The sequence below is a fragment of the Pan paniscus genome, chromosome 3 (assembly GCF_029289425.2).
Source record: "Pan paniscus chromosome 3, NHGRI_mPanPan1-v2.0_pri, whole genome shotgun sequence".
Classification (NCBI taxonomy): domain Eukaryota; kingdom Metazoa; phylum Chordata; class Mammalia; order Primates; family Hominidae; genus Pan; species Pan paniscus.
The window spans coordinates 48616630-48640977 of record NC_073252.2 but is presented as its reverse complement, the minus strand read 5'-3'; the positions used below and the strand labels follow the sequence as shown (position 1 = coordinate 48640977).

At 39.2% G+C, this 24348-nt stretch overlaps 1 protein-coding gene across 6 annotated transcripts in view; it reads right to left on the bottom strand.

Moving 5' to 3' along the window:
• Positions 1-949: 949 nt before the first annotated feature.
• The window catches only part of RASGEF1B (RasGEF domain family member 1B), a 617711-nt gene continuing 594312 nt past the window's right edge, over positions 950-24348 (bottom strand). For 5 of the 6 annotated variants that reach the window (XM_008957649.4, XM_055111364.2, XM_003832264.5 and 2 more), the window contains 10 exons: positions 22283-22498; positions 21718-21792; positions 19963-20058; positions 19746-19848; positions 16519-16598; positions 15057-15152; positions 9197-9292; positions 8398-8521; positions 6858-6930; positions 950-2342 (listed from right to left, as the gene is read on the bottom strand). In XM_008957649.4, the coding sequence (XP_008955897.1) occupies positions 2318-2342; positions 6858-6930; positions 8398-8521; positions 9197-9292; positions 15057-15152; positions 16519-16598; positions 19746-19848; positions 19963-20058; positions 21718-21792; positions 22283-22498 (984 nt within the window). In that variant the 3' untranslated portion in view covers positions 950-2317. The remainder of the gene's footprint in view (positions 2343-6857; positions 6931-8397; positions 8522-9196; positions 9293-15056; positions 15153-16518; positions 16599-19745; positions 19849-19962; positions 20059-21717; positions 21793-22282; positions 22499-24348) is intronic. The other variant, XM_055111363.2, reaches the window with a different exon arrangement.

The following is a 24348-nucleotide window of genomic DNA, read 5'->3' as shown; positions in this document are numbered from 1 at the left end:
TGGCAGGGAAGAGACTCCCAGGACTAGCTAATTCTTGGAGACAGCAAAGGACTGAGCCCTGAGCATATCTAACTATTGTCAAGAACATAGCCGCAACCTTCCCCTTTATCTAACTTTCACACACCAAGCCAATATAGAAATTGCCCTAACTCACCCCAGGGGCTAGGTACCAAGCAAATGGAGACCGCCCCACCAGCCCAGAGCCTGCTGGAATTATTCAGACTTGCCAATTGGAAACTGTTGGCCTTGCTCTGCCTTGCCTCCCTGCAGAAACCTCAGTCAAAGCCTATGCTTTCTTCTTGCTCCTGCTTCTGCCCCCTACTGACACCGGTGCTTCCCCTGTGGCCCTGCATGGCATGGCATGGCATGTGCCCTTTCTCTGGGGAAATTGAGTAATATAAAGCTTTCAGTGGCACTGGCCTGTGTGTGTCATCACTCAGCTACCCCCATAAATTAAAATCTCAACAGGTATCATGAGGCGGAAGTGCCTTCCTACTCTCAGCGGGATCCCAGGACCAGCAGCATCAGCATTCCCTGAACCTCATCCCAGACCGACAGAATCTGCATCTGCATGTAAAAAAGATTCCCGGGTTATTTGCAAGGATATTGAAGTTTGAGATGCTGTGGTGGTGTGGTTTAAAGCTTGAGGTCTGGAATTAGAAGGCCCATTTCAAGTATTTGTGCCTCTCATTAGCTATGTGGCCTTGTACAAGTTATTATTATTTCCACCCCTAATAAGTAGAGATGAATCTATGCTAAACACTTAGAAAATGCCTGGCAAATAATACTATCATTCTTTTTTAAAAAATAAATGCCCATGCACAAACTGTTAAGGTAACTTCCTCAGATACATTCTTAGCCAGTCTCTTGAACTGATCCACTGTGATTATAGCCCATGTCCGCCCCCAACAATTCCACCCATAAAAGAAAAGAAAGACGCCACAACTCCTGGCCGCAGAGTGTAAAATATATTGATGGCTGTAAAGGGACAACTTGGGGATATTTTAGGTCTGCTGAGATGATGCACAGCATACATACATGCTCTAGTTTTTGGAACCATGTCATTAAGTTTTCAAATACATCTGTTTTGAACATGGTATTTTGTTTTTTTCATTAGCACGAATTACTACTCTACAGTTTCTTCTAGAGTAAATAAATATAATGGCTGTTTGCAGAGCGACTACAGACTTACTTAGATGTTTAACAAGGTGAACGATTTCACAATTAGATCAACCATTGAGTTAACAGCAAGGTGTTTTTCATCTGTTTTGTTTACTGCTATAGTTGGGGGGGTAACTTTTCCAATTTATTCTTTGTTGACATCTTTAGTTACCAACAGACTCCCAAAAGTAATGAAAAGTCGGTTAAAAAGAAAATTGTAATTATGCCATGGGTTTTCCCAAGATCCTTAAAGTCAGCTCATTTAAATTTACAAGAGAAAAATAACAGGCATCATGGAAAACTAAGTAACAAAAAGCTACTGAAAAATACATCTGTGGAACACAGTGGTCAGTTGTAAACAGCTCAGAAGAGCAAAAAAAAAAAAAAAAAAAAAAGTCCTTCTAGCATGTTAAGCAGTCCAATGACAAACTCTGCTTTTTATTTTCTTCCTAGTGGCTATTTTCCTACCACAGTGTTGAGCTTCATTATTATATTAAATAACTTATATGGGTAAAAAGGAGTTTGCTAACCAGCAGCCAACTCAAAACCTTGTAGGAGGAGGGAGGAGAAAAATTTACAACACAGCACACACTAAAGGGAAACAAAGTCTGCAGTCAGCTTCCAACCAGTCTTACCCCTCTCTGGCAATACTGATTGAGCTAAGGTTTGGGATCTAAATGGGGGGTTTTAGATCCCCTCCCTCCACTCCTTTCTTCATTTAAGTTAACAAAAGAAACATGGGCTTCCTCAGAGCCAGCACTCAGCTGGGCAAGTCCCATTAGCAGCAAATGTTCAACCAAATAAAAAAAAAAACACACACACACAAAAGAAAACTCCATCCAGGTGCAGAGCTGTGATTCACATGGAAATTCCAGGAGATGAATCATATGCAGAGCCGGGATTTTTAGAGGATTCTTTCTCAAGTGTCTTCAGTGAACATTTCAGTCTCACAAAATCTGAGTCTATCTGTCAGCTGCAGGAAATAAGTTCTTCATCTGGTCTTGAGTGAGCTTGTGTGCTTTGCTGACCGGGGTGCTCCAATGACTGCAGGGTCTTCATGAGTGTTCGTGGTACGAGATGCCAGAAAACAAAGGCCAGCCCCTCCATGATCTGCAGGAAGCAGCAGCAGCAGCAGCAGGCAGGCAGCTCCCATGTGTTAAACTCTGCCTAAGAGGCTCGACCTGAGTAATAAAAACAACACAACCTAAGACAGAATGTAACAGACTACTTGAACTAGGATGAAAATGCCTTGTGTAATACTAATTTTATCTTTCCTGTAAGTTTGATTTTACAAAGTTAAACCAGGAAAAAAAAAAATCAAGCTTTTAAGTCCTATTGGCTCTCTGGGAAAACTGCCAGTCACTTAAAAAACAAACAAACATTTATTAATGGAGATGGCAAAAGCTTAAACAGATAAATCTATATCTTGCGTAGGTTTATATTATAACAAAAACAAAAAAAGCAAAGATCATTAATGATAAAGAGCTTTTAGGTATAGGTTATCACAGATGGATTTACTTGGTAGATATAAGCAGCTTCACAACACATTCCATGAACATTGGGAGAGTTTAAACAATAGTTGACAATAAGGGTGTCTGCCGTCAGAGGTGTATTTGTCACTGCCACTGATGAATCTACATGTCTGCAATGAATGGCTCTAGGGCCACCAAGAAAAGCATCTATGTAAAAATATCTTACTGCCTTCAAAGCTAATGTATAAAAGTTTTCAGGTAGGTACAATGATTCCAGAATATAGTCAGCCCTCTCTATCTGTGGGTTTTGCACCTGTGGATTCAATCAACTGCAGATCAAAAATATTTGAAACAAAAAATATGGGTCTGTACTGAATATATACAGACTCTTTTTCTTGCCATCATTCCCTAAGTAATATGGTATAACAACTATGTATATAGCATTTACATTATATTAGATATTGAAATTAATCTAGAGATGATTTATGGTACAACAACTATTTACATAGCATTTACATTATATTAGGTATTATAAGTAATCTAGAGATGACTTAAAGTATAAGAGAGGATGCATATGGCTATATTCAAGTATTATCTATTTATTATTTTGAGTTTACCCTAACAGGTTATGTGTTATTGAATCAGTAAGACTGATGGCCACAGGAAAAGAATATTTCTGAAAACAACAGCAACAGAAAGTTTCATTTTATTATACCAGGGACTAGAGCATTCTCAGATTTTGGTATCTGCAGGAGGTCCTGGAACCAATCCCCCATAATTACCAAGGGATGATTATGCTTAATCTTAGTATCCACTTAACGTATGTATTTTGTAAATTATAATAGCCTGTTTTATTTTGTTTTAACTTCTTCGTGGTTGCTATGCCTTGGCCAACACCTGCGATAACCCAGTACCATTCAATGACACTACAGGAGCATGGGCTGACGAGTAATAGAGAGCAAGACACTGTGTCCAGAGCTGGGGCAGACATTAGGGGAAGACCCTGTGCTTGCCCTCAAGGGGCTTACATAGCAATAGAGAAAACCACAAACACTACACAAAACCACATGGCTGGTAACGAGAGAGGAAGAGTGCCTCCTGAGTGTATGAGTTCTGGAGAAATTCTTTCTAGGGAAAAACGGGCCAGGGACGGGGGAGGCATTGGAGCTGGGCCATGAGAACAGACAGGATATGGAAAAGGCAGAGTGTGTGGCTTGAACACCAACACAGATGAGAGCTGTTTTTCAAAGCTCCTTAAAAAACAATTTTAACGTGGAAACTGTCTTTTATACCAAAGAATATAACTTTCATTTCAACCAATTGATATGGGAGTGCTGGGAGGGGAAGAGCACGGTCCCTTTAAATGATACGGAATGGGGAAGGGAAGTGCTGGGTAGAGAAAGGCAGGTCCCTGGCTAGGGCTCAACTCCCACGGACCTAGGTGAGGACAGACATTTCCTGCCCAAATGTTGCATTTCCCAAGACCACCCTGGCCCACCACGCCCCCCTCTTGGGCCTATAAAAACCCGAGACCGCCGGCAGGCAGACAGACACACAAGTAGCTGGACGTGGTGAGGAATACATCTGCTGAAGAAGACGCAAGTGGCGAGTCGTCGAGAGGACATTGAGGGGAGCACACTGGTAGAAGGGCACGCCGGCAGGGCACACCGAAAGATGCCAGCACGCAGGATGGACTGGCGGGATGAGGCGGAGTTTGGCAGGGGCAGTCTGAGGAGGGGCTGGTCATCGAGAGGACACTGAGGGGAGCACGCTGGCAGATGGGCACACCGACAGACGCCAGCACACTGGCAGGCCACTGACCGGCGGGACGAGGCGGAGTTTGGCAGGGGCAGTCGGAGGAGAGCCTGGGCCACTGAGTGGCCCCACTCCAGTGTAAAAACATCTCCCTTTGGGCTCCCCCATAGGCGGAGAGCTACTTCCACTCAATAAAACTTTGCACTCTCACGCCTGTAATCCCAGCACTTTGAGAGGCTGAGGCGGGCGGATCATGAGGTCAGGAGATCGAGACTATCCTGGCTAACATGGTGAAACCCCGTCTCTACTAAAAATACCAAAAATTAGCCGGGCGTGGTGGCGGGCACCTGTAGTCCCAGCTACTTGGGAGGCTGAGGCAGGGGAGTGGCGTGAACCCGGGAGGTGGAGCCTGCAGTGAGCCGAGATCCTCCCACTGCACTCCAGCCTGGGCGACAGAGAGAGACTTCGTCTCAAACAAACAAACAAACAAAAAACTTTGCACTCATTTTCCAAGCCTATGTGCGACCCAATTCTTCCAGTACACCGAGGCAAGAATGCTGAGACACAGAAAGCCCTCTGTCCTTGCCATAAGGTAGAGGGTCTAATTGAGCTGGTTAACGCAAGCCACCTATAGATGGCAAAATAAGGGAGCACCTTGTAATACAGGCCCACTGGGGCTTCAAGAGCTATAAACATTCACCCCTAGACACTGCCGTGGGGTCGGAGCCCCACAGCCTGCCCACTGGTATGCTCCTCTAGAGGTTTGAGCAGCAGGGCACTGAAGAAGGAAGCCACACCACACCCCCATCGCATGCCCTGGGAGGGGCACAAGGGAACTTTTCCCATTTCACAATCAAATGTTAGATGTCATATATTATGTGAACAGTACAGACGTGGGAAGACATTATACAGTTCAATCTTTAGCTTTTAAAGTCAAACCTTTGACTTATGAACCTTTCCAATCTAACCACTAGTTAATATGTCATAAAATAAAAAGAACTATAAAATAATTTTGTAGGTAGGTCTGGATTAATTTAAAATGTCTGGAGACCACAGGTAATGCAGATACCAGATATCATTTATGTGTAGCCAATCTGCTAACCAATTTTTAAAAAAATCTACAAGAAAAGTAACAAAAGCTAAGCTATACCCAGGGACCCCACCAAACTTACTGTTTTTAAAAATACAGAAAGGAGGGATTAAAAAGGAGACATATGGAAGGCAAAATGTATCAAAAAAGGATAACTAAAAGGAGTAATTCTCAAATCTTTTATCCAGCAAGATATGCACTCTGAGGCTCATGTTTTGCACATGAATAATACTAAATAGCACAGTGAAATATTTTAATACAAACACAGAGTAATACAAAATTTTAATTGAAATGTGCCACTGCCAAGCACAAAATTATATATATATTATATATATAAAATATATATATAATTAGTCAATGCATTATTAGTTCTGTACATATATATATAGGCATCAGCCCAACAAGCCTGTTATATCCCATGGCTTTAGGCATTAGCCAAACCTTCTTTATGTTTGTGTCTGGGCATACAAGGAACATCTCCAATCCTTCACCAATTACTATGATATCCTAAGGATAAGAATTCCAATGCCTTCATACCTTATCCCTCATCATTGGGAGGTACAAAGAAGGCCTAAGCTTTCCTTTGAAACAAACACAACCACACAAAACCAAGTATATCTTAGATATCCTGGTTCATGAAATCTAGCCTAATATCAAGTATAATGAAGGCTCTCAAATGATTATGGGACCACAAAAATAAGAGAAAATGTGCTTGTAAACCCTAGTACAAAAAGGTATACATTCTGAGTTTCTCAGTAGGACTATAATGATAACAAGTTTGATTATATTATACCCTGGGCTGCTTTTGCCTATTAAAGTATCTCAAATGCTTAAAATACAAATTTAACCCTATTCTAGTTTTCTTCAAACATACTCATAGAATATCAAAAGTTGTAAATCTGAAAAATCTCCAGATTATGTTTAAAGTCCCAACTCTCTCAAACAAAGAGGTGACTGAGATCCACTTGGAAAGTGGCAAACCCAACTTTATAAAGCCTACTAGTACTTCTTTCTTTATCTCAGGTTAAATAAAATTTTAGTGTCAGAAGAACTCTTCAGAAATAAAGTCTGAACTTCTGATATTTTAAACAAAGTCAATGCATTTTTTTTAACATACTATGGTTCAGTTCCTCATTCTATTAAATAATGGGAGAGAAAAAGAACAGTCACTGTATATCTGCCAATATAAAAAAAAGAAAGACAATAAAGCAGAATGATGGTAGTGAGAATTCTGAGCCACAAAGATTTGGTGTACAAGAGATAAAGTGCAGAGGACTTGGAACAGATAGACAGCAGCTTCCTATAGAACGCATGTGGCTTTCTTCAAGGAAAGCCAATTTCCTTCAGACTTGTGCAGCAATGAGAAGAATGAGACCCACCTTAAAGACTTCCATCTGTCTTTCTCTATATGATTTTCAGGTCCTTCACTCTCATAAGAAGCCAAGTAGAGAGCTACAATCAAACAAAAGAAAGTGCATTAACATTAAAGCCTTCTCCTGATATATTATCTACCACCACCCTTGTTCGACTTGAGCCAAACTCCATAGCAAAATACTCTTCAAAATATCAAGTCATGACCAAGAAGCTTCACTGTTTCATGAAGAACACAGAATATCACTTTGCCTCTGACTGACCATCTCAATGAAAACCCAAGGGCTTCTAAGCCAAAAATGCACTTAATTACCTAAGAATGTACAAGGCAAAAAAAAGCTTATAAAATGTAAGCCATATGATGCTGTCGTATACTCAGACTTAATGTTCTTTACAAAGAAAGGGGTGGGAGTTCTTTCCTGGTAGCCTGAGTTGTTTTTTCCTTTTTTCTTTTTTTTTTTAAAACTCTTTACTAGGTAAAAGGCCTAGGTAAAAATTTTCTAGGCCAATTTTCCATTCTACTAATATTTTTCTTCCTTTTTAAATCAGAAAGACTCTTCATTTAAAAATTCAAAACTTTGTTATTAGTCCTCTTTATAGAGATTAAAAACAAATCCCCTCTGGCATAGGTGATATTAATTAAAAATGTTCTCCTGGCTGGGTGTGGTGGCATAATCTCAGCAGTTTGAGAGGCTGTGGGCAGATCATGTGACCCAATAGTTGGAGACCAGCCTGGGCAACACAGAAAAACCCTGTCTCTACAAGAAAAAAAAAAAAAGAAAGAAAAAAATTAATCAGGCATGGTGGTGTGCACGCCTGTACTCCCAGCTATCTGGAAGGCTAAGGTGGGAGGATTGCTTGAGCCCAGGAGGTTGAGGCTGCAGTGAGCTGTGATCGTGCCACTGCGCTCCAGCCTGGGTGACAGAGTGAGTTGCTGTCTTAAAAAAAAAAAAAAGTCATTATTGTAAATACTATCAATCTACTATGAGAAACTGTTAATAGGTGCTATTAATTCCTGTAATATTAGGATATAACAAATCAATAAAATAAATCTCTAAGTATTTTATGAGCTCACTTCTGATGATTTTTTTCTGTATCTAATCTTTTTCTGCTTCAAATTCCCTAATGTTTTAACAGGTCAAAATGTTCCAGTACTTTTTTAAACAGCAGGGGGTAGCAATTTACTGTTTTTGTTATTTTTCTCCAAATTACACTGACTATCAACATACCACAAAACACCTTTTGTCTATTCAAGTAAGCTCAAGCAAGAAAAAAAAAATTCTTCAATAACCCCATTTGTGCCCATAGCTTTGCAAATCTGGTATTATAAAGAATACTTAAACACGGAAACATACTGTTTATAGGTGAATATTAAGTGCAAATATTTTAGGGACAAATCATACATTTTCTGTGAAACAGAAAACTCTTAACATGGAACAGATCAGAGGACAGGCCTCATTACTACATGAGTAACCAAGCATTTCTATACTAATTTCCTAAATGAAGGATTTGGGGATGCTAGTGGTAGCTCCTATTGAATGGCCTTACCATCTTCACTGAAGACTGGTACTGTGAGCAGATACTGTAAGATCTTCCGGTCCCTCTCAAATGGACACTCCACTTGTTTCCATGTCATAAATTCACTCACTTGTTTGGCCAGTTCCCAAAATTTCTGGAAGATAAGTAAAAAAAGAATATAAAGGTGATCATAAAAAAATAATTATGAGTTTGGGAGAGGCAATACCATTTGAAATGATTCCTTCTTATTTTATTAAGGAGACAGGGTTTCACTCTGTCACCAAAGCTAGAGTGCAGTGGTGCAATCATAGCTCACTGCAACCTCAAACTCCTGGGCTCGAGCAATCCTTCAGCCTCAGCCTCCCTGCTACTAGCAGGGACTACAGGTGCGAACCACCACGACTAGCTAATATTTTAATTTTTTGCAGAGACAGGGTCTCACTGTTGCCCACGCTGGTTTCAAACTCCTAGCCTCAAGCAATCCTCCCATCTTGGCCTCCTAAAGGACTGGTATTACAGGCGTGAGCTACTGCAGCTACTTTCTGGTATTTAATCTTCTGAATTAAATAGTTTTCTTCATTTAATAAAACTCTATTTGTGAGGTAAAAAAATTTTCTCAAGTTCCCTCAAATAGTAATAATCATCATCATAATGGCTCAGCTATTCTCTTCTACTTGGTATTGTTAATTTCTAACAAAATAATATGGAAAGAGATAATTTGTTCTGAAACTGCAGAATTGGCTTTGGCTGCCTGGCCAGGAATGCGGTGCTGGAGAAGCTGCCCCTCTCCTTGTGCTTGGATTTTTGTATCCTACTTTATCACACTCACCTCAAAATTGACATGGCCATTGGGAAGGCGGTTGGCACAACCCTCATTGAGGAAATAAATATCTTTGATTAAGAGACTGAAGAATGGTATCACAATCTAGAGGAAACAAAAGATTCTGGTTTGTCTGGGCAAACAAATATTTAGCCTTTCATAAAAATACACAAGATTAATGAACAACATTAACTTTTGATTATATGAAAGGCCACAAAGAATTAAGGTACAGTGTTTTGTTTCTTACACAATAGCAATTTCTTCCCTTACATAATTTTGCTTATACTACAACTGCTATAACCAAAGCACAGCAAGGACAAGTAGCAATGGGAAGTGAATAGGTTAGTACTTTTATTACAATTTTTCCTATTTTTCTCATTGCAGTAGTATGCAATAAAATCTGAAAACTCTAGCTATTATGAAAGAAAAAATACCTAAAAGAACTCTTGCCTTTCATTTAGCAACCCCTTAGCAAAATGTTAATAGAATACCTATCATTGCAGGCACCGATTTTTTTTTTTTTTTTTTTTTTTGAGATGGAGTCTCGCTCTGTCACCCAGGCTGGAGTGCAGTAGTGCGATCTCTGCTCACTGCAAGCTCCGCCTCCCCAGTTCATGCCATTCTCCTGCCTCAGCCTCCCGAGTAGCTGGGACTACAGGCACCCACCATCATGCCCGGCTAATTTTTTTTTTTTTTTGTATTTTTTAGTAGAGACAGGGTTTCACCGTGTTAGCCAGGATGGTCTCGATCTCCTGACCTTGTGATCTGCCCGCCTTGGCCTCCCAAAGTGCTGGGATTACAGGCATGAGCCACCGCGCCCAGCCTTTTTTTTTTTTTTTTTAAGAGACAGGTCTTTCTCTGTCACCCTGGCTGGAGTACGGTGGTGCAATCATGGCTTACTGCAGCCTTGAACTCCTAGGCTCAAGCAATCCTCTAGCCTCACCCTCCTATACCTGGTACTACAGGCACGTGCCACCACACCCAGTTAATTTTTAAAAATTTTGTGTAGAGATGGAGTCTCACTATGTTGCCCAGGCTAGTCTCCAACTCATGGGGGTCAAGCAATCCTCTTATCTCAGCCTCCTAAAGTGCCCAGATTACAGGCATGAGCCACCAAGCCCAGCCATGTACCAAGATTTTAAGATGCATGACCCATCTCCCTGCTAGAAGCTGTACTGCTTATTATTTAGACGTCTACATTTAAGATAAACTTTTTTTTTAGATAAACATTTTATTTCTTCTTGAAGACATTCCTCAAGATAATGTGAGAGTTCAGTTTAGAATAGTTGCTACAAACTTTCTATTGTAAACCTAGCCTGTGTATGATGAACAAGTTAGCACCTGCTCTCATAGGAAATCACCTAAGAAGTACCTTGCATAATATGTTTTGAGACAAATATGCCCCAGGTGAAGGAGGAAATATGAATGTATAAATTAAAATTAATAGCTGTTTAAAAACAATAAACCTTTAAAAATACTTTCCCATCTGAATTCTTTGGCTTGATGAGGTGGTATTTAATTAATTAACCTAAAGCAATAATCTCTAAGTACCCCAAATCATACTAAACCTACAAGAAACAGAGAAAAAGGCTCACATACAGTAATTTCCATTTTCTCTCAAATGTCAACATATTTTTAAAGATCCTAAATTTCCTACAATGTAAAAAATCCACTAAACACCGATCGTGGGCCTATCTTGTTCCCCCAAAGTCAGATCTTTGAAGTTCCCTAAGCTTATGACTCAGGTGGTACTTCTATATTGAGTGAACAGAAAACATACTTTTGGGCTCACACGTAAAAATATTAAGTATCAATTCCCTTCTAAGGAAAAATTCAGATTTTCACCAAAGTCATTTAAAAAACAAGTTTTGATTATTTTTGTTTCATTGATTTCTGAAAATAACCAAGATGAATCTTCTGTTTTGATCTCTTTTGACATCTCACCTAAATATACTTTTAATCATTTGTTACTATCTCGGACAGTCTCTAAAGCCAAACTAGTAAAGATCTCATTACCTTTCCTTCTAATGTGATTAGCTATTTTCCATTATGTTAGAACTAAACAGCATAGTAACAATAGTAAAAGTACAACTGAACCTTGCTTCTCTGAAAGACTATTTGTGAATGGGAATACTGGACTTTGGATGCTGCCAGACAACAGCAAAAAATTTCGCTTCAGAATTTCCTGGTGGTATAAGCTAGGAGTTGGCAAACTGTGGCCCTCAGGCCTCTTTTTTATGGCCTAGGAGTCACACATTTTACATTTGTTACGTAGCTAAAAAATCAAAAAATAATAATATTTCAAGATGCATGAAAATTATATGAAATTCAAATGACAGTGGCCATTGAGTTTTACTGGAAGACAGCCATATTCATTCATCTTCATACTGTCTTCTGTGCTACTGTGTCTAAGGTGAATATGCACTTAGAGGATAATAAGGATACATCATCATAAGACAGCCCCAGGAAAATAAGAATAAAATTATAATCAAGATGTAATATTTGTATATTGTAGCAGCTTTTAAACAAGAACTTTATTTTTGTGCTCTATTCTTTGGTGCTGAGCTGTGAGATTCATGCAGTGCTGATCATTTACTGTTTCTTATCGATATTTAAACTTCTCATAAATTCACGCCAGGTGCCTATAGCTGGATTATAAATTCTAGATGGCAGAGGCTATTACCTTACATGATTTTTGCATTCAGGGGTGCCTGCAAGATGCTCCACTATTGACTATCTCAATCACTCTTTCATAGAAATAGAAATAATCTTACTTAGGATATTTTACTGCTCTGTTCCTTATGCCTGTATGCAAGAAAGAAGCCTTGCAGGCTTCAACTTCTCATTTATTCATGGATAATTCCCTTCAGATCTGTAGCCCCTATACAAATCTAATATAGTGAAAATCAGATTATAAGGACTTCAGATTTCCATGAGCTAAGTGAATGTACACATTATTAGTAGGAGAAAGCAAAAGTTCATTTTCCTGAAGGTCTTGTCAATGATGTTTTTAGCAGGAGAACTTCTCAGGTAATAATATTTTCGAATTTCCTTTCAAAATATTCTTAATTCAGAGACCCAGCAACTGCACCATAAGGGTTTTGCCAGTTCCACACCTAGAAATGAATGCTGATAAATAGGACCAAGTAAGTTCACAGGAGCAGAATTGGAATGGCAAGAGGATTTAAAGCCATGTAATCATATGAGAAATGGTTAAAAACCTGGAGACACAGGTACCTACAGAAACAAAAAAAAACAAACAGCTATTTAAAGAATATTTAAGGGCTGCTGTGTGGAAGACACATTTGGTTTGTTCTCTATTAGGTACCTAGAGATGTGCCACTCTGACCACACAAACTTGAGATTTAAAAGGATACAAAAGATTCACCATATTGGTCAGGCTGGTCTCGAACTCCTGACCTCAGGTGATCCACCCGCCTCAGCCTCCCAAAGTGCTGGGATTACAGGCGTGGGCCACCACGCCCGGCCAAGAATCCCAATTTTCTTGAATAAAAGGTGGATTTAACTAGAAATGCTTTCACTCTTAGCCTTTGAGCCCAACTGTAAAAAGAGATGGCATTTTTTAAAATGGCTGTGATTTTTTTGTTTAAATTTTAAGTTCTGGGATACGTGTGCACAACGTGCAGGTTTCTTACATAGGTATACATGTGTCATGGTGGTTTGCTGCACCTATCAACCCATCATCTAGGTTTTAAGCCCCACATGCATTAGGTATTTGTCCTAATGCTCTCCCTCCCCTTGCCCCCCCAGCCCCCTACTGGCCCAAGTTATGTGTTGTCCCCTCCCTGTGTCCATGTGTTCTCATTGTTCAACTCCCACTTACGAGTGAGAACATGCAGTGTTTGGTTTTCTGTTCCTGTGTTAGTTTGCTGAGGATGATGGCTTCTAGTTTCATCTATGTCCCCACAAAGGACATGATCTCATTCCTTTTTATGGCTGCATAGTATTCCATGGTGTATATGTACCATATTTTCTTTATCCAGTCTATCATTGATGGGCATTTGGGTTGGAACCAACCCAAATGTTCCATGTCTTTGCTATTGTAAATACTGCTGCAGTAAACATATGTGTGCATGTGTCTTTACAGCAGAATGATTTATATTCCTTTGGGTATATACCCAGTAATGGGATTGCTGGGTCAAATGGTATTTCTGGTTCTAGATCCTTGACGAATTGTCACACTGTCTTCCATAATTACGTAAATTATGTTGAACTAATTTACTTTTCCAACAACAGTGTAAAAGTGTTCCTATTTCTCCACAGCCTCGCCAGCATCTATTGTTTCTTGACTTTTTAATAATTGAATGGCTGTGATTTCATTTGTTTTATGAACTACAGAGTACAATTTATATGTTCACATAGAACCTGTTTAAAGCAAAACAAAACTAAAGCAGACATAATTTATTAAATGATGTGAAGGGTAAATACTTGGGACTTTTTGTAGAAAAAAACTTAGAATTCCACAACTGAGATATTTTGGAGGGATTGCACTTCAGAATTTCTTTGGCCAACAATGCAGCTCCCTACTCACAGATATGACTCCACAGCCTCCTCCCTGGGGCAGAGCCCACCAAGCCCTCACTGAAGCCCATGCAGAGAGAACCTTGCCTGCCCTGCAACACAGAGAAGGTGAATGAGGCCACATACAGCCCCTTCAGTGGGCTTACTCTTCAGTGTACTGCAATCCTCCCACATGTGCTCACTGTTTGAAGCTTAAAAGACCTCATATTAGATTTTTTTCTCAATCTAATCACAAGATTACTGGGATTGAGCAAGTAAAACTTAAAAGCTGGCAAACTCTGTCAGGCTACAGTAAAACTGTCATCTCTGCTTCATACTCCCTCTGATCTTATAATTTTCTTTATTTAAATAAAAAATTTGAAGTATTTACAATATCCCTCAAACATTGTTAGAACTGATATTTCAGATCTGATTGAGAACCAAGTTCGCATTTATTAAAGGTGGGGTTTTGTGTTTATTTTTATTTCAGATCATTGAGGCTGAACCTTTTTCAGGGGACGTGATTGGGAAGCCATGAAATGTTTTTTACCTCATTTTCTTTTATTTGTGGAAGATATAGTTTAAGTTAAAAGATAGATGGAATCTAAACCGAAAATAACCTCCATCAAGCAACCTTCATTAACCCAGTTACCATAGCTAAGTATTCACCTCTCAAATAACATGACTGACAAATGTTGAAACAGCCTATCCTTCCTCTGTAAAGAAATATGACACCAAAATGTGCCAAGAAAGGACCCTCAGAATCAAGAATATGGTAGATGCAGGATGGTACTAACTTGTTTTAAGAGTAGGGTAGAGTGAGAAAGGACCATTAATTTCTCAGACATTACCCCTGTGCTTTTTCTGCTACCCCCATAATCCAATTAGTAACAGCACACCTAATGCTATAGCAACTAACCCACTTTCTGAAAATAAATGACCTAACCATGGGAGGTAAGCTAATTCTTTTAAGAGAAAAGGTTATATTAAGTCGGCTACCTTGTGCAGAGCTTAAATGTCTATTTTCCATTAAACCATTAAACTAAATTACTCTCTAATGCTATTAGTCATCTTAACATATGACTTAATGTATTGCTTGAAACACAATTAAGAGGCACTACAGAGTAATTATTTAAGTAATGTAATAGTAACATAGCAATATCTAGTCTAACAAACTTTCTGGTAGCATTCTCCTTCTCTGTGTGTCAAGTGGTACCATTTCTAGAGTACACATGTCTCTCTCTTAAATCTTAACAAGTAAAAAAACTTCAGTGTAGTAGTTCACATAGCATTTCAGCATAAAACACAGCAACTCTACCATAAGAAAGATACTACTTTAAGTGCATACCTTTTCTCTACTACTATGAGCAGTTAAAGACCTTTGTGCTGCCCCACGAAGAGCTGTTCGATAATTATAGAAATTGCTTGAAGGGTCCATCTGATGCTATAGATAAAAGAGAGAAGAATATTAACTATTTATTTATTGTAAACTTCTGTAGGAAGTTTACAAGATCACATATTTAGCTATATACAAAATTCAAAATAAGTTAGGAAACTCAGTAGGAATATGATTTATCCTTCTCATACACACAAATGCACATGACACAAGTGTTTTCTTTCCTGAGATTTGGTGTAATTATGCGAGCTGATGTCAGCTTCAATAATGTTAAACCTAAACCACATTCTTTCTAGGCTAATTGTTGAGCTTAGATGTAAAACAAATAAGAGTCAAACACCAGCATCAGAAAAATTTCCTGTTTGCATCTGAAGGTCAACGGGCCCGTTGATGGTTAGCCATGCATAGTGATCCAACACTTTGTAGTGACAAATCATGCACAAATAATTGAAGCATATCATTTTGCAAGAAGGAAAATAAATGTATTAGGTTGTATGAATAGATCATAACATTATATATATAATGGTAATTTCCAATTTGGGAGAAAACTTGGGAGAGAACACTTTCTTATTGTCTCCAAAGATAGTAATTCGAAGCACTGATATACCAAGGTAGTACTGAGATGAATATGATTCAAATACACATACTCTTGCACGCGATTTTTTTTTTTTTTTTTTGAGACAGGGTCTCACTTTGCCACCCAGGCTGTAGTGCAGTGGTGTGATCTTGGCTCACTGCAGCTCCCACCTTCCAGGCTCAATCAATCCTCCTGCCTCAGCCCTGCAAGTAGCTGGGACTACAGGCACATGCCACCACACCTGGCTAATTTTTTGTATTTTTTATAGAGGTGGGGTTTCGCCATGTTGCCCAGGCTGGTCTTGAACTCCTGGGTTCAGGTGATCCTCCTGCCTCAGCCTCCCAAAGTGTTAGGATTACAGGCGTGAGCCACTGCGCCTGGCCCACAATTCTTACTATCCTCAGAATTGTATGGGAAGGGCTTTTTCACAGGTCAGCTAAATTCGTTGAAAGGATGATGAACAAACGTTACTGTAGGGATGGGGAACCCTTCCCCCGAGACACTGAAGATAAATGAAGTTAATAGGCTCACAGTGAAGTAAAACTCTCAACTGCTCAGGACCAAAATTCCATTCTGACATATAAGGTGATGTGACTGACAGGTCACTATTTCCCCAGTCAATTAACCCCAGAATGGACATCTCTACCTATAAAGCAACCAGTACATAACCTGATTTATTTTCCCCTCCAATTCTACCCACTTTCCTTTCCCTGGGTCTGTAAAGATAGATGGGCTTTTTCCTCTGTCGTAGTCTGATGGAGAGGCAAGACCACATAAAGGAATTCCACTTTCCAGGTGTAAAGTGTTACTTAACAGCAAAACATCAGCTTCACATACCTCAAGAATGTCAAATTTTGCAGTCTTCACTTTGGCCCAAGTTTTTTTTAGTCGAGAGACTGGGCTCATATTCATACCAGCTTCCCATTTGAAATGGAGGGGGAGAAAAAAGGAAAATTGAAAGAGAGAAATAAGAAAAACGATAAACACATACTTCTAAAATACATTCATTACTAAGTGACAATTCTAAAATTAGTAAGTAACAAACTCCAATTTTATAACTTTTTTTGTTCACAAATTCTGAGTTGAGAAACAGCATAAATGCTATCACTGACTCTGTGCAGAGGTGAACACATTTTCTCTATGAAGGGAAAGAGAGTAAGCATTTTAGGCTTTCAGCCCATATGGTCTGTGTCATCACTACAAGACACTATCACTGTCATGCAAAAACAGCCACCATCCAGTTATGTAGATAACTACATAAACAAATGGTTATGGTTGTGTTCCAGTAAAACTTTGTTTATGTACACTGAAATCTGAATTTATATTACAGTCACATGTTAGAAATGTTAGTATTATTATTTTCATTTTTTTCAATCATTTAAAAAGATAAAAACCATTCTTAGCTCACTGGTCATAAAGAAACCAGTGACGGACCGTATTTGACCCACGGGTCATAGTTTGCTGACCTTTGACCTAGAAACTAATGTGTCAAACACGCTTTGCGTGTACTATCTCATACATCCTCTCAACATTCTTAAAAGAATATGCTAAAGTTCCAGGGAGTAAGAAATTTTCCCAAGGATATCCAGTTAACAAGTAACAGAGATGGAAGCTCACAAGGAGCTAACACCATAACCCACACTCATTCCAACAAGCCATGCTGCCTCTCCTGAATGATACTTTATGTACTATAACTATTCAGAAAAATATTACAGTGGCTGTTGTACAGAAAAGGAACCCACGCCAGCCTAAATGAGTACGTATATTAATTCCATGCCACCAACATTCATATTTTAAGGACCAGAAGTGGGAGATTGCTTCCTAACTGAGGTAAAATTTACATACAAAAAAATACACAGATCTTAAACACATAATTAGATGAAATTTGACTAATGTGTAAGTCCATGTATTACCACTCCAATCAAGATATAGTAGCACATTTCATGATCCCAGAAAGCTCCTTTGGACCCTCTTTGGTCACCTCCCCACCACCACAGAAATCAGAACAGTGGCTGCCTAAAACCAGAGATTCGTTTTGTCTGTCCTAGAACTTCATATCAATGAAATCATACTGTATCTACTCTTGTGTCTGTCTTATTTTGCACAACATAATGATTCTAAAATTAATCCATGTTACTTATATGTATCAATTGTTCATTTTTATTGCCAAACAGTATTTCATTGTATTAACATGCCACAATTTATTTAGCCATTCATTTGTAAATGGGCATATGGATTGTTTCCAGTCTTGGGCAATTATGAATAAAGCTGTGTTCTTTTACAAATCTTTCTGTGGACATGTGTTGGCATTTTCATGGAGTAAATATGTAGGTGTGTGCAATCTCAGCATTGCAGGGTAGAAATATGTTTAGCCTTATAAGAAATTGCTGAACAGTTTTCCAAAGTAGTAGTACCATTTTATACTCCTGCCAATAATGTACAATAAGAGCCCCACTTGTTCCACATCTTTAACACTATTTGGTGTAACCAGTTTTTAAAATTCCAGTCATTCTAGTGTATGCAATGGTACTAATATTTTGCTGAATTTAATTTGTATTTCTCTGATGACTAATGATGTGGAACACCATTTCAGATACTCGTTAGCCATTAATATACAGTATCCTTTCGCATGACATATCTGTTTCAGTCTTTTGGCCTTTTTTTTCTACTGGGTTATTTGTCTTTTTATTGATTTGTAGGGTTCTTTATAGATTCTAGATACAAGTTATTTGTCAGCTCTATGTATTACATACATTTTCTCCGATGCTATGGCTTGCCTTGACATTTTCTTACTAGTAGAAGAGGGAAATTAAGTAATCTATTATCTAGACTGTGGGCCTTTCAGTCCCTGATTCAGATAATCTTTCTGTTTGCTATTTTCACAGAGTTAGTCAGAAAAATAATCAGCTGAGACTTGGCCAGTATTTTTATGGGGGGAGAGAAAGAGGAAATTATATGTAAACAAAACGGAAAAATAAATCGGTGGAAGGGAGAATTTATTAGATTAAGATTCTTGAATTAAATTTGGTGACTCTCTAGCTTCAAACTGATCCTTCGAAAAGACCTCAACTCTCTTCTTCTTCTTCCTTTTTTTTAGACGGAGTCTCCCTTTGTCGCCAGGCTAGAATGCAGTGGCATGATTTCAGCTCGCTGCAACCTCCGACTCCTTGGTTCAAGCGATTCTCTTGCCTCAGCCTCCTGAGTGGCTGGGATTACAGGCATGTGCCACCATGCCCAGCTAATTTTTGTATTTTTAGTAGATACAGGGTTTCACCATGTTGGCCAGGGTGGTCTTGATCTCTTGACTTTGTGATCCGCCCGCCTTGCCTCCCAAAGTGCTGGGATTACAGGCGTGAGCCACTGTGCCCAGCCTATTCTTTTATTCAAATGTTTATTGAGCACCTACAAATTTATAAGATGGCCATATAATTGATCATACAAACTAGGACACTTTTTAATGAAAGAGCTACTATCAAAAGCTATTATCAATAATTAAGGCAAGACAACAAGTATAAATTGGAACAACCAAGACATATTGTTACCATACATATTTATAGAATGAAAGGAAAGAAACATGGTCTCTGATGTTAAAACCTCCATGATATAGAGGAGTGAGTTTGTATACTAGAGTAATAAGGTCTGTGGGTGATAAGTACTAGAAGCCTGAACAGTTAGAAAATGTACCAGTTTCTTAGGCCACTCTCTTGTCCAAGGAATCAGATAATTTAGTCTTGGATCATTATTTCTATAATACTCGATATGCAAGCTGCCAAAATACTTTTTAAAACTCTTTACGTAGACAAATATCTTATGTATAAGCCTTTGTAGATGAATATTTAGCTAAGGTTAACTTAAAACATTCCAACAATTCTTGCATACTTAAGAAAGATTACACACATACTTGCACTCATTTGGCTATTTAAAGCATTTTGGGCATTCTCAAATAACTCTGGATTAAAAAATACAGTCTGTACTAACAAAACCATACTATTTGCACATTTTCTGTGGTTCATTTTACAGGATTCGTAAAGATAAACGACATGTATCCTCCACAAAATACTCACAGATTATCGCCATCAAGGAGTTGAAGTTGCCAATGTTAAAACACTCCCGAGCTACGTCAATGAAATACTCAATCATTCTTGCTCGGTGTTTTTTCTTAACAGGCTACACAGTAAAAGAAAATAGAGGGCAGTTATCCAGTATGAAGGCCCAACAGTTCTAAAATAAGTATGAAAAAATAATGTTGAGAACTAGGAGACAGAAAATTCATTTCCTCACCATACAGATTTCCGTAGCAACCAAGTAGCTGAGGCGATTAAACCATTCCACGTAAGCTTCTAAGTTTCGTGTTTTCTTCCGTTCACTGTAGCAACTCTTTAGAGAAAACAAAGGAAACAGATGAGTTAGAGAAAAAAAACAATGTAGTGGACTCTCATTTTGTGAAATACGAGCCTTTATTCTCAGTTTATGGATTAGGAAAGCTTTTTAGAACAACAGAAAGAGAGAGAAAAAGACAACCACTGGCATTCTTGATTATCCTTACAGAAATATCAAAGTCCTTTAGGATAGTCCAGTGAAACACTTGAGGCCTAGAAATGTACTCTGATGCATTTATAAAAGTGTCCTTAGGCCGGGCGTGGTGGCTCACGCCTGTAATCCCAACACTTTGGGAGGCTGAGGTGGGTGGATCACCAGAGGTCAGGAGTTCGAGATCAGCCTGGCTAACATGGTGAAACCCCATCTCTACTAAATATACAAAAAACTTAGCTGGGCATGGTGGCACGTGCCTGTAATCCCAGCTACTTGGGAGGCTGAAGCAGGAGAATTGCTTGAACCCGGGAGGAGGTTGTAGTGAACCGGGATCGTGCCACTGCACTCTAGCGTGGGTGGCAGAGTGAGATTCGGCCTCCAAAGAAAAAGTGTCCCTACCCCTCTTCCCAAGATACTAAGTTAGTCTGGATTGTATCTTGAGAAACACAATTCAGAGGAAGAATTCTGGCTGCATTCCAAAACAATCCCAACTCAGATAGAGTGCAAATACCAACTGCTATAATCGATACAGCAAAAAATGGCTAAGAGTACAGAGGAGTAGAACATTTTCTCTTAAAATTAAGCATAGGACAAAATTTTAGAACATAATGTTGCAACAAACTAAGTATCTCCCAAGTAGATAAACAGAAGTCTATACCATCATGGTCTTTAGTAGGGTGAGTAACACATTGTTCAAAGGCAAAAAAGTTAATCTCATCTTGAAGTTCAAGGCCAGCTTGAAGAGGCTAATTACACCCCTCTTTCCTTCCTTCCAAAAGAAAGAGACAAACAAAGAGTCCACTAGCCTTCTACTGCAAAACAAATTCTTCACTTCCTGTATTAGGAGACACTATTCTAAGGCCGGAAAGCAGCTGTTGCCCCCACTCTCAGAAGGGGGCTTTCAGCAGCGTGTGCTGTAGTCTTTGCCTAACAATTCAAAATGCTTCCAGGTCACTGGGAGATAAAAAATTTTCTTATATGTGTACACTGATTTGACAGTCCCTGCCCAGCATTATTTTCTTTAATAGTGGGCTGCACCTAGGCAATAAACCTCTCATGAGAGATTCACCTTAAAACAAGAGGCAAAGCAGTCAAGCCCCTTGCTCAGCAAGCTGGATGTGCATCCTGTCTTTCCTGCCCCTGCTATTGTTGAATTATGGGCAGAACCTTCTCTCTTAGCAGATTCTTAATCTGCTAAAACCATTATGTTCCTATTTTCATCACCACAAATGCCTGCATCTACTTGCTGTAAAGGTCTTACTAAATTTCCCAATAAGGAGGAAGAAAAGGCTACAAGTTACTGATGGGGCAATATTATAAAGGAGCTTGGAGACCTCGCTCAAGAAAACTGCCATGAATCAGACGTGGCTGATGGAAAGAAAAAATTCTGATTTTAAAATCTACAACAGAATATAGTTCTAACTTCCGTCCTTTATACCCACTATCATAGACTGATAAATTCCATTTTTGGTTTCAGTGCTGACCTTTGGGTAGACTGATTACCTTGTCATTATCCAAAGGGTCCTTCTGCACGAACGCCTGAACAAATTCTTCTGGCCCAATATAATTGAGCCTCTCCTGAAACACAAACCCAGAAGGTCAACAGTATTAAAGAAAATGAAAAGAAATGGACTGTCAACTCCCTCTATGACTATTGGCACCACCCCCCGTTTTTTAATGAAGATTATAAAATAAGCCTTTAGCCCTAAATAATTTCATCATCTTCAAGGTCTGTGCGGAGGCAATTTTCTGCTTGGGTCAATGTTCCACAAGACAGTGAAAGGCTGAGCAGGTTTTGGAAAAACTGATTAGAGGCGGAAGGTGAGGAAGGTCAATAAACTCTTTGCTCTTCAGCCTTGTTTAGTATTTATTTACAAGTGAATCCCCAGAATATCAGAAGCATTCATATTCAAATCCATAAACAAAGTATGTATCAGCTATCTCAGATGATTTCCCACTTGGATTATTCTGACCTCTCCTGTGACATTACCGCTGACAAATATATTGTCTGGTTGCCAAAGCAAAGCAAATCTGTGGTTGTAAAGGGCAAAGATGATAACGGCCTTACCAGCTCTATATGAGTCAGCTGCTGGGCCAACGTGTAAGGGTCGTTGCAGACAGTAATGATATCCCTTTGTATAGACTGTGGCTTGGTCTTGAGAACTGTGAGCCGATCTGTGGATGTGGAGCTGATTTTTGCCAGGACTTCTTCGTACTGGCTGAGCGCAGCAAGCTTGCGGATCAGACACTGCATCATTTGCTGGACATTCTTTCTGTATGTCTGCTAGGGAATAAGCGAAGAATTACATCCGTACTCTGTATGTCTGGTTTTGCAACTGGTTGCATGTCTGGTTTGCATGTCTGGACATGCAAACTCAGAGACTGTGTCCTCAAATGATTTTACCTGGACATTGGAGAATAAACTTGGTTAAGGGCAGTTACGGGAAGATTCAGCTAGCTCTAACAGTTTGAGACACATGCATAAGGCATTTTCAAACCTGTAAGGTTTAGTTCTTCTTTGAGGTTGCGACTGAGAGTACAGTTCAGGTTGGGCCATGAAAACACTCCAGTGACAATTTAGATTACATCTTGAGGGAATCCAGTATAATGAGTACTAAGTATAACTGAATGTCCTCTGTTCCAGCAAAGAAATGTACCTACCAGTTTACTTCTGGTGGGTTGAAATACATTGATCGCAAGTCAATGCATCCTTTTCCTAAGGCTTTTCCTTTAGGGCCACCTTCTTGATTTCTCTAGTCCTATCAATCTCATCAGTCTGGCTACCTAACAGAAATATACCATTGCTTCCAACTCACCCCCTCGAACCACCTTCTTTTTTTTGTTTTGTTTTGTTTTCTTTGAGATGGAGTCTCATTCTGTTGCCTAGGCTGGAGTGCAGTGACATGATCTTGGCTCACTACAACCTCCGCCTCCCAGGTTCAAGCGATTCACCTGCCTCAGCCTCCCGAGTAGCTGGGATTACAGGCATGTGCCACCATGCCTGGCTAATTTTTGTATTTTTGTAGAGATGGGGTTTCACTATGTCGGCCAGGCTGGTCTCGAACTCCTGACCTTGTGATCCGCCTGCCTCAGCCTCCCAAAGTGCGGGGATTACAGGCATAAGCCACCGCGTCCGGCCTACCACCTTCTTGACTTACACATAAAATGTGGATTACCATGAGGAAGCAGTGGATATTCATTTCTGGCATCTGACCTCCACTGGGCTCATAATCATTTCTTTTGCATTCATGACTCACTATTAATGTTCACAACCAAACTCCTCCACATGGCAATTCTCCCTGCAACACTACTCCCAGGTGCCACTTTGTTTGCTACTTCATTATGCTACAGCCTCATGCTTAAGAGAAACTGGTTTAAAAAAGCACTGCATGTAGTTTAGATAACTGTCAACCTCCTGACTTTTAAAACATTTGTTAAATCAAGAAATGACTTCATAATCCATCAATCCCAGGGCACAGCTATGATATAAGTTGCAGAGTCCATTCAGTCTTCCTTTTCTAGCCAAAAATTTCCAAAATAATATTCTTCTAGGTAAATTATGATGCCTGTATCAGAGAAAGGCACACAGGCTGATTCAATGCTAACACGGTCCTTAGGTTAAATCTCCAAAGGAGAATATCCCCAGTAAACCTACAGATGTAGAAAGGCCTATGTTTATGGCTCCATTGGCTTTAAAAAAAATACCACAATATCATTTGCTGAGATTAATTATCTGAAAATTAAGTGGCATTTACCTACAAGTATAAGACCCATAGTTTTTTTATAGAGGCAATTTTATTTATTAGAGTATATTACAAAAACCCAAAAGAAGAGATATTTGCTTATGAGGAGAATGACAACATATCTAGAAATGGTTAACTCTCGCATAGTTAAGGCGTAAAAAGCATACACAGCCTTCTTTTCCTTTTCTTCTCTATTTGTTAGTGTATATTCTGCTGAGTTCTTTAAACTCGTCCATTAGATGACCCCTATTTTTCTCTACAGTCATGGATCACCCTAAAATCACTAATGAAACATCTATGTATTTAAAAATTGAACAGACAAAAATCCCACCTTCCATACAGCACTAAGGTTATCAGTTTAGAAAATGCTATTTGGTAATATGTTTGTCAC